This window comes from Myripristis murdjan, chromosome 14 (assembly GCF_902150065.1).
Source record: "Myripristis murdjan chromosome 14, fMyrMur1.1, whole genome shotgun sequence".
NCBI classification, from domain to species: Eukaryota; Metazoa; Chordata; class Actinopteri; order Holocentriformes; family Holocentridae; genus Myripristis; species Myripristis murdjan.
The window spans coordinates 36,811,078-36,821,077 of NC_043993.1; the positions used below are offsets into that span (position 1 = coordinate 36,811,078).

The 10,000-nt window shown below is 44.8% G+C and overlaps 1 protein-coding gene across 2 annotated transcripts in view; it reads left to right on the forward strand.

Annotated features, from left to right (window-relative positions):
* The window catches only part of chm (CHM Rab escort protein), a 33,936-nt gene that overhangs the window by 1,558 nt on the left and 22,378 nt on the right, over nt 1–10,000 (forward strand). For both annotated transcript variants that reach the window (XM_030068449.1, XM_030068448.1), the window contains exons 2-8: nt 1,813–1,879; nt 2,327–2,399; nt 3,254–3,384; nt 3,637–3,764; nt 4,878–4,978; nt 5,084–5,236; nt 6,659–6,775. In XM_030068449.1, the coding sequence (XP_029924309.1) occupies nt 1,813–1,879; nt 2,327–2,399; nt 3,254–3,384; nt 3,637–3,764; nt 4,878–4,978; nt 5,084–5,236; nt 6,659–6,775 (770 nt within the window). The remainder of the gene's footprint in view (nt 1–1,812; nt 1,880–2,326; nt 2,400–3,253; nt 3,385–3,636; nt 3,765–4,877; nt 4,979–5,083; nt 5,237–6,658; nt 6,776–10,000) is intronic.

The window sequence follows — 10,000 nt, forward strand, 5'->3', positions numbered from 1 at the left end:
ATGGCATAAGTGATGTTTTCCCCTGGTTTTAAAGACTGCATTACAGTGGAGAAATTAGCCTACTCTTTTAATTTATTATACTGCTGTAGCTGTTTTATTATTTGTCTCTACATGCTGGAGATATTGGCCTGAATATGAAGTTTGACCTTTGACCTTTGGGTGGCCCTCTGTGAAGTCTGATTGGACAGGCTGCATTAGTTTTTCAGCTCTCTGGAATCACCAGAGGCCCCGCCACACGATATTATTACCACATGACAACACTGCGATTTAACACATTTTGCCATACGCTGAGTTTGTACTAGCAGGGCTTGAAATACTTTTTTTCTGTTTCTGCAAAATTGCAAGTTGTCAAAATTTTTTTCTGCAATCTGGAAAAACTTTCTGCAAAAAGCCAAGCTGTTACTGCTCTACTATAACCTGCCTAGCCTGGCAAAGCTAACCGCAGCATCATACATGGCTTTGCACATCTTAAGAATGTAGTTTACATCGTGTGAATTAAAGACGGATTATTTCAAATCTCAATTCCGGACTTTTTTTCTTGCCTTGAGTTTCCGAAGGGCTCCGATGTTCGCCGACTTCGGTGCATTTGCGTTGATTTTTGTGGCTTCTTCCATATTTGGAAGAAGCATCAATTATTTTATGGGTATTCGCAGATTTTATTAAGAAGAAATCACAGAGAAAACTGTTTAGAACCATCTTTATTCTTTATTGGACCTATTACAAGCCAGATTGGGTGGAAAAGAACAAAATTACCTGGATTTTTTTTTGCCTGCAAAATTGCAAGTTGTTTTTATTTTTTCTGCAATCTTGAAAATTTTTCTGCAAATTGCAGGTTGCAGGTGGGCATTTGGAGCCGTGACTAGTATGAACATGTTTTGGGATTTATTACCTTTTTCAACGTTCAACTTTCTGTCGCCAAGGGAAAACTCTGTCACCTCCCGTTTTGTCCAGAAGGATCAGGTCTTCATTGTGTTCGCTGCAGTGAGGTGAGACAGGCCGGCAGTGAGGTGAGACAGGCCGGCAGTGAGGTGGGACAGGCCGGCAGTGAGGTGAGACAGGCCGGCAGTGAGGTGAGACAGGCCGGCAGTGAGGTGAGACAGGCCGGCAGTGAGGTGAGACAGGCCGGCCAGCCCTGTCAGAAACCTGGCAGCCGTTCTCGGTGACACGTCGATACTCAGCGTCCGTGCATCGATACGGCATCGCCGCGCCAAATATCAGGATACACGACACTGCCAGCTAACAGACGGAGACAGGAGCTGATCATCAAATCTGATGGCTGAGTCTACATGGTTCTCATTGCCAGCTGGATTCAGACAGACGGCGTGTTCGATCTGTGTGTGTGTTTTTTTTGTTTTTTTTTTGGTTTGGCTTTGCGTGGTGCAGCTTCAGGGGAAAAAGAGTTTTGAAATGTGGAAATCACGTGGGACTGATCAGCTGATCATCAGATACTGATACAGATATTGATAATGTAATGAATATTGATAATGTAATGATGAAACTGAAAGTGCTGCTCTCACATCAGCTGCAGCCTCTACACAGCCCTGTGTGTGTGTGTGTGTGTGTGTGTGTGTGTGTGTGTCATATGGTTAGATATCCCTCCAACACATAAATCACTTTCTCATTGTCTGCAGCTGTCAGCAGTAGGTGTGTGTGTGTGTGTTGGAACCTTGGGCGAGCGAGGTCACACACAGCAGGATGGATGGAGAGAGGAGCTGTAATGGAGCTGTTCTGTCTCCTTTCAATCATCCTCACCTCCTCTTGTCTCCTCTCCTTGTGCCCTTGTTTCCTTTCCTTGTGTCCTTGTCTCCTCAGGTTTAGCAGAGTCAGTTGTAGCAGCGGCCTGCGCTCGAGTCGGACAGAGAGTTCTGCACCTTGACAGGTCTGTCTGTCTGTCTGTCTGTTTGCTTGCCTGTCTGTCTGTCTGTCTGTCTGCCTGCCTGTTTGCTTGCCTGCCTGTCTGTCTCTCTGTCTTATTAATACATTTTTATAATTATTAATATTAAACATTAAAGGAATATTCCCATGTTTTGGGCGAAACCCCTTCTCCCGATGTCCCCAGACTGAGACCAGATGTTGGACACCAGTTCCACCTCTTGGCGTCCACTGGTTCAGTTCTTATGGATAGCATTTCCTGTTAGCTTAGCTTAAAGACTGGAAGTCTATGGGAGTCGTTAGCCTGGCTCTGTCAGAGTGAAAAAAGCAGCAGCTGTCTGATTGACACAGCGCCCCAGGACGATTCTGCCCAAAACGTTGCAGTATTCCTTTAAAATGTGTGTGTGTGTTGCTAATGTGCAGGGGACTTTTATTGTGAAATGTGTGTGTACAGGAAAAGTTACTATGCAGGAAGCTGGGCAAGTTTCACCTTCAACGGCCTGCTGTCCTGGATCCAGGAGCACACGGTGAGTCCATCATCCCGGCTTAATATAATCAATGCGCCACCTGGTGGCAGAAACATGGAACAGCAGGCAGACATGAGGTCTTTTACTTTGAAAGAACCTGTTCAGAAGGTAAACGCAATCAGATAATTTCATTTTCGCTTCTGTGGTTGCAGTTCTGCCACAGCGTCGCATGGATACTATACAAAATCAGATTACTATAAAAATTAATCTGGATTGCTGTGAAAATAGAATCAGATTACTGTGAGATAGAATCAGATTACTATGAGATAGAATCAGATTACTATAATCAGTGGAATCAGATTACTGTAATCATTGTGATGATGATGTGATCGTTACTGCAGAGTTAGAGTGGTTCAGCCTGAGAGCTCACCTGGTTAAACAGATGAGATGAGGTGTGTGTCGTCACAACACACAACCTAACGGGAGTGTGTGTGTGTGTGTGATGAAAATACACCTGGTCGTCCTGAATAGATCCAGAAAACTTCCCGCCTGGTTTCCACACCCCATGATTCCTGCTGGGGTTCAACAGGTGTGATTTACCTGAGCCAGTGCTCGTCCCACCTGCGGGTCAAGCCCATTGGTCAGCGTCAAACCAGTCAGACCAGCCAAACCAGTCAGACCAGTCAGACCAGTGAAACCAGTCAAACCAGTCAATCCATTCAAACCAGTCAGACCAGTCAAACCAGTCAAACCACACCATCACTGCATCATCAGCAGCTTTTAGACCGGATTATAGTTTGTCCTTTAATTTACTGATGTCATTTCTTGGGAACAAGTTTATCTTCTGTTTATCAACATAGAATGTTCTGTGTGTGTGTGTGTGTGTGTGTGTGTGTGTGTGTGTGTGTGTGTAGGCGGGGTCTCAGCCGGAGACAGAGGAGCTCCACGACTGGTCGAATTTGTTGGAGGATGGAGAGGAGATGATCTGCCTGTCAAACACAAACTCCGCCCCCTTCAGCAACGTGCAGGTCTACTGCTACACCAGGTAGACAGACAGGCAGACAGACAGACAGACAGAGAGAGAGACAGGCAGACAGATGAGAGAGACAGACAAACAAACAGTCTGACAGACAGGCAGCCAGGCAGGCAGAACTGTATGAAAGTGGTGATTTAATGGTGTGTATTGTAGCCTTATTCTGATTGGCTGTCAGATCAACTTCACTGAGGGAAGCACCAGTCACACAGACCCACACAGACACGCAAGCATTTTTTCTAAGATTTGAATTTCCATCGTCAGTGAGAAAGACGAGGAAGAGGAGGACGAGGCCAGGAGTCCTGAGGCTCTGAACACCACAGAAGAAGAAGGAGGAAGAGGAGGAGGCGATGAAGACGGCGTGACAGAGCCGGCCGAGTCCCACACAGCAGGTTTGTGTCTGAAACGTTCAAGAGTCACTCACAGGATGGACCGCTGGGAGGACGAGTGTGTGTGTGTGTGTGTGTGTGTGTCTGTGTGTGTGTGAAGGTGCAGAGGGGTGTGTTTGGGTAAGGTCCAACAGGCCTGCACAACTTCCAGGTTTCAACTGGGATTTACATTCTTATATTGCTAAACTAGAAAAAAAACAGAATATCCAAACATGCACGGAGGAAAAGAGAAAGTTGAGAAAGCAAGGAAAGAAATGTCTGCTGCCGCTCTCGGTCTCCAGCTTCATAAAACAAAAAACTGATAGCCGACCGACTTTGGTTTATGTTGCTTTGCTGGCAGCCGAAAGGAAATCTGTTTAGTCTGTTTGGGTCATTTCTTGTTTTCCAGTCAAAATGTATCGAGCCAAAGGCGGATGGCTCTGCTGACCTGCTGTGTTTCTGACACTGAGCACACTTACATGCACACCGTGTTCCTGTATTATTCAGAATATCCTCAATATTCCAGCTTCGCATGAGTCATGTAAACACACCAAACCCGATTAAGGTTATACTCCTGTTGGAGAATATTCTGAATCAGACCCCTGGCATGTGCCTGTTCTAACCGGAATATTGTGCCATGTAAACGCCTTAATCTGAAAATGCCCCGTACCGGAATATTCAGTTACATCTGCGCATGCTCGACTCACAATGAATCCTGGGGTGTCTTTGTTGCTATGGTTACTGCAAGCGGGGAGAGCGACATGGCGAACAGCAGCAAGAGCCAGGACACTGCAGTCTGCCTTCAGCTGATCAAAGACTGAAAGTATCAAGGAGGATATCGACGGGAGAAAACACAGAAATAGCGACTTCTTCTTCTTCTTCTGTATTTCCGGCAGACCAGACGCCTATACGCGTACTGCTGCCCCCCGCAGGTTGAATATTGCATTACATAAGAGAGTGGAATACGCAGAAACACGGGAACATGCCAAGTCACATGTAAACAGAATATTCCAGTTGCTGCAGCGCATATAAACACCTTATTCAGAAAATTACCTTAACCAGAATACTGACCCGAATCGGAATATGATGTGCATGTAAACGGATTCAATGTGTGACCTGCTGTGTTCTTTGTGGCAGAGCTGAAGGAGGAGGAGGAGGAGGAGGGCGGCGAGCGGAGGCAGGAAGGAGCAGCAGACGCACAGGAAGAGGAACGGGAAGAGGAACAGGAAGAGGAACAGGTAGAGGCTTTTCCCAGCAGGCCTCAGGTCAGCTGGGGTGACAGGGGGCCACATCAGTTACAGAAAACATGTGGTTTAAACATTTTGCACTGTCCAATCACACAGGCCATTCAGACAGAGGGGGAGGGGCCAGAGCCAGAGTCAGGACAGCCACGCCCCTCTGCTGCCCCCAGCCAATCAGAGCCGGTCAAGAAGAAGATCAGCTACGCTCAGCTGCTGAAAGAAGGACGGAGGTTCAACATCGACCTGGTGTCAAAGGTAACATCATCTGTAATGCAAGATTTGTTTGTTTTTATTATTGTTTTTATTATTATCATTATTATTATTAGTAGTAGTAGTAGTAGTAGTAGTAGTATTAATATTATTACTATTATTATTATTATTACTATTATTATTATTGATTATTAATAATCATCTGATTACAGCCTTTGCGGTAATCTGATTCCATTTTTACAGCGATTCCATTTTTAAAGTAATCTGAATCCATTCATTAGAGCAGTGGTTCCCAACCCAGTCCTCAAGGCCCCCCTGTCCTGCAGGTTTTTGTTTCAGCTCTACTCTTTCACACCTGATCCATTTAAGGGCTTCATGCTGATTGGCTGAAACAGATCTACCTGAAGAGGGCATGCATGAAAGTGCATGGGCATTAATTTGGGTCAGGTGTGAAAGAGTAGAGCTGGAACAAAAACCTGCAGGACAGCGGGGCCTTGGGGACTGGGCTGGGAAGCACTGCATTAGAGTAATCGGTCTCTATTCAGTACAGGAATCTGATTCCATTTTACAGGAATCATTTATGAAGTTACTTCATAACACAACACCCCATAACATCACACCCTAATGCAAAAAAATGGAACAACTGCTAAACAATGCCAAAATAATTAATTAATTAATTAGTATTATGTACAGTTTCAACTTCTTGTCAAAGGTTAAAGACACTATAAAAAAGATATGAAACCACAACCTTAAAACACAACAGAATACAATGATGTGGTGTCGCCTCGTAGAGCAGCAGACAGCAGTGAATTATTTTCTGCAGCTTTTATCTCTTCAGCACCAAAAGCTGACGGAATCACCTGGTTTTGATCTTCTTGATCTTTTCGTAGATTGCAACAGTGCAATCCATGAGGGTTTGCCAGGTGATAACCAAAACCTGCAGAGATTTTAATCTGACCCCCGTCCACCGCCTGCTGGGGGTCAAACTCAGAGTGCAGTTCAGTGTTTTGTCCACCGGGGGCAGCACTGAGCTAAACAGAGTAGAGCATGTGGCGGTCTGTGGGGCTAAATGCTCTAAACTGATCAGTCCATTTGATTCCAGATATTGATCAGTAACTGGACTGTTCCTGCCAATAGTTCTAATGCAGACAGAATTCTGCACTGAGGTGAAGTCTATCAAAACAGTTTAAAATTCTGAAAAAAATTCCACTGGTTGTTGTTAAATTTGACACGGTTCATCGCCCCCTGGAGGTGGAAACACATCCTTGGAGGCAGAAGACGTCTTGTATACACGAGCTCTGGTAACAAGAGTCATTATCAGTCACTGTTGTTGCAGCAAATCAGTGACACAAGGAAAGTAAAATCCAGGAAGGAAGCTCTCCCGGCAGGAAACCAGGAGTTAAACTGTTTCCATCGTCCCCCACTTCCTGTTATCCCTCCCTCCTCCTCCTCCTCCTCCTCTTCTAGCTGATGTATTCCCGCGGCTCATTGGTCGATCTGCTCATCAAGTCAAATGTCAGCCGCTACGCAGAGTTCAAGAACGTCACCAGGATACTCACCTATCGCCATGGAAACGTTGAACAGGTACACACACACACACACACACACACACAGACACAGACACGGGATCGCGTTTGAGGTGTGTGTTATGCTCATGCCGTTAGGGTTGGGAATCGAGAACTGGTTCCCGTTTGGAACCGGTCCAGAATGACTCAATCCATCGGAATCGTTCGTGTCTACACGTTATGAATTCCTTTAACGATTCCTCATATTCTCGCGTCCCGTAAATTTAACTAAGGACCTCTTAAATCAGAACTACCATGGACAAGAGCAGACGAAAGCGGTCGAAAGTATGGCATTTCTGCAAGGCAGAAATAACCGCCTCAGCAGGTACTGTCCGTGGTGCTGAATCTGCCTCAGCAGGTACTGTCCGTGGTGCTGAATGTGCCTCAGCAGGTACTGTCCGTGGTGCTGAATGTGCCTCAGCAGGTACTGTCCGTGGTGCTGAATGTGCCTCAGCATGTACTGTCCGTGGTGCTGACTCTGCTGTGGCATTTCATTCTCTTTATTATAGAAATTAAAGCTCAATAAAATTCAAAATCTTGTTTAGCTCTTCTTTCCTTACAGGTGGGAAATCAGCTGTTTGCCCGGTGTTTGTCAGGTAGTCTTGTAGACATTTGACGGCCCAAGACGTTGACCGGGCCGTACCGGCTTCATTTCCTGACCTCTCCAGCTGATCCAGCTCTTCACTCGTCACTCTCGTGTATCTCTCCTTTTTCTCTTCTGTCTTGTCTTCCTCGTTCAGCCATTTATCTGAACTTCGGTCGCCAAAGAAATCAAAGTTGACAACCAAACGGTCCATTATGCAGGCTAACAAAGTTGACAGCGGCTTTTGATGCGGGTTTTGGTGAAACGTTTCGTGTTGCCATGGAAACCACACAGACCCAGGCAATAAGATATCGGCGGAGTAATATTTTCAGCTCAATTTCTCATTTGAGCACATTCTAAACGTTCAGATCAGATTGCTCGGTTGGATCTACGTGTTGTATAATTTACAGTTAAAAACATTTTGCCGTTTGTTTCAGCTTCTGTTAAACTAACGGAGCTGCAGCGGCTTCCGGTCTAAGCTTTGAAAATAAAACCTTTGTTATTGTGCGCTTCTCATTACTATTAACAAACAAAGTTGGGGCTTGTAAATTACGGGAGATTCCCGGGAGAAAAGACAAAACAGGAGGGCGGCAGGAGATGAGTCTAAAATACGGGAGAAAACCGGGAAAAACGGAGTGTTGGCAGCTCTGCTGGTCCTGTGTGGTTATGTGAGGATTAAGGTTGTTTAACGGTTTAGGGTTAGTATGGTTATGTATGGGTTATTGTATGGGACACCCACCTCACCACTAGGGTTGGGTATCGTTTGGATTTTAACGATTCCGAGTCCGATTCCGATTCTCACTATCGATTCCTGTTCTAAACGATTCTCGATTCCGATTCTTTGAGATGGAGGTCAACAGGTCACAGCCTATTTATCAGGAGAATTTTTTCATTTGAAAAAGCTACACAATGTACATTTGCAGGTGTAAACATTGGTAAAACATTACATAAATCGGTCTAATTACACAATATAAAAGTGCACATATTGATGTCAAGTATTTGCCATTTTCTTAAGACATAAGATATCTCTAGTAAATTTTTTGAACAGAGCATAAGAGCAATGTGCAACAAATACACAAAAACACTTTAACATGTGTCCATATATATATATATCACTATATATATATATAGTGATGTTTTCAAATGAAATGAGCACTTTGCCAAAGACAAATCTGTCAGCAGTTAAATCTGAACTGTTACTGTGTAGATAACAAGTAGCTACCAGGGGTCCGTTTCATGAAGCAGGTTCAACAAACTCCAAGTCTTACCCTGAACTCTGAGTGGATCTACTCTGAGACAGGAAACTCTGAGTTTTGGGTTCCAGAACAGCTGATTTGAGTCAGTTTGATCAACTCGGAGTAGTTTCACCTGGAGGTAAGCGCGTGACCCACAGCTGTAAAAAGACAGCGTCAATGTAGCCCCGATTTGACGAGTCACCATGGCAACGGGGAAGCGTCGGGCTGCGTTTTTCACCCCAGTTGAATTGGAAATCTTAATGCATTCATACAGCGAGTTTGAACATGTTCAAAATAATAATAATAATAATAAATGCAACACCGCTGCAGTGGCAAAGGAGAGGGAGACGGCCTGGGAGAGAACATTCCTGCTCGGGTCAATACGTAAGTCTAAATGGAGTCCGTTGCAATCACAATAATATTACAGGGGAAAACTGCTTGAATGGTAGCCTATTAATTTATTTCATTTAGGTACAATCCCGCGGGGGAGAAACGCACTTGGCAGCAGCTTAAGATGAAATATAAAAACATTGTTCAAACAGGTAAAACATCTATGCGCGTCTTGTAACCATCTCCCGACGAATATTTAAGTCTCTGCGCAGAAACACTGCACCTTCATCCACGGGATCGTTGTCGAAAGGACATGCCATGTTCGTGAAAAAAGTCGCCACGCCAAGTCTACTTCTGAAAGGGGATGCAGCCTTTTCACCACATAATAAGACAAGAATAAGACAACCATAATTTCCATGTACCTGATTCTGTTTGCAACGAGGAGTTGCTGGCTGATGATGAAGGTTGACTGTCCGAAGTGGAGGAAGCAACGGGAGCAGGAGAGCGACGCAACGAGTTAAACACAGTATACTCGATTAGTGTTACACCATGCAGGCGAAGGTGTTTTGTCATTTTTGTCGTGCATCCTCCATTGGCAGAAATTGTTTTTTCGCAGATGTTGCACTGTGCTACTCCGTCCTCTTTCAAATTAAAATGAAGCCAGACTTTAGGGTGTTTTTTGTGGTCCATGTTCGGACAAGTGATGTTCTTGCTAGCGGAGGCGCGGAGGACGCCGAGCGGAGTAATACACGCCCCGAAAACAAACTAGTGCGGGCACTCGGAACCGAAAAAAGAATCGAAATTCAAAATCTCCTTAACGGTTCCAGAACCGGACGTTAGGAACCGGTTCCAAATAGGAACCGGTTCTCGGTACCCAACCCTACTCACCACCCCCTGTCTTTCCCAGGGACATACTAACACATTTACAACTGATGAGAGAATTGATAAAGAATTGTATCGATAAGAAGAATCGATAATGGCATTGATATCGATAATTTCTTATCAATACCCTCCCCTACGTGCCATACACTTGGGATGTGGAGGCACCTGATCATTTACATGTCAGTGTTTTATTTTTCTCTTCCATTTCACATGA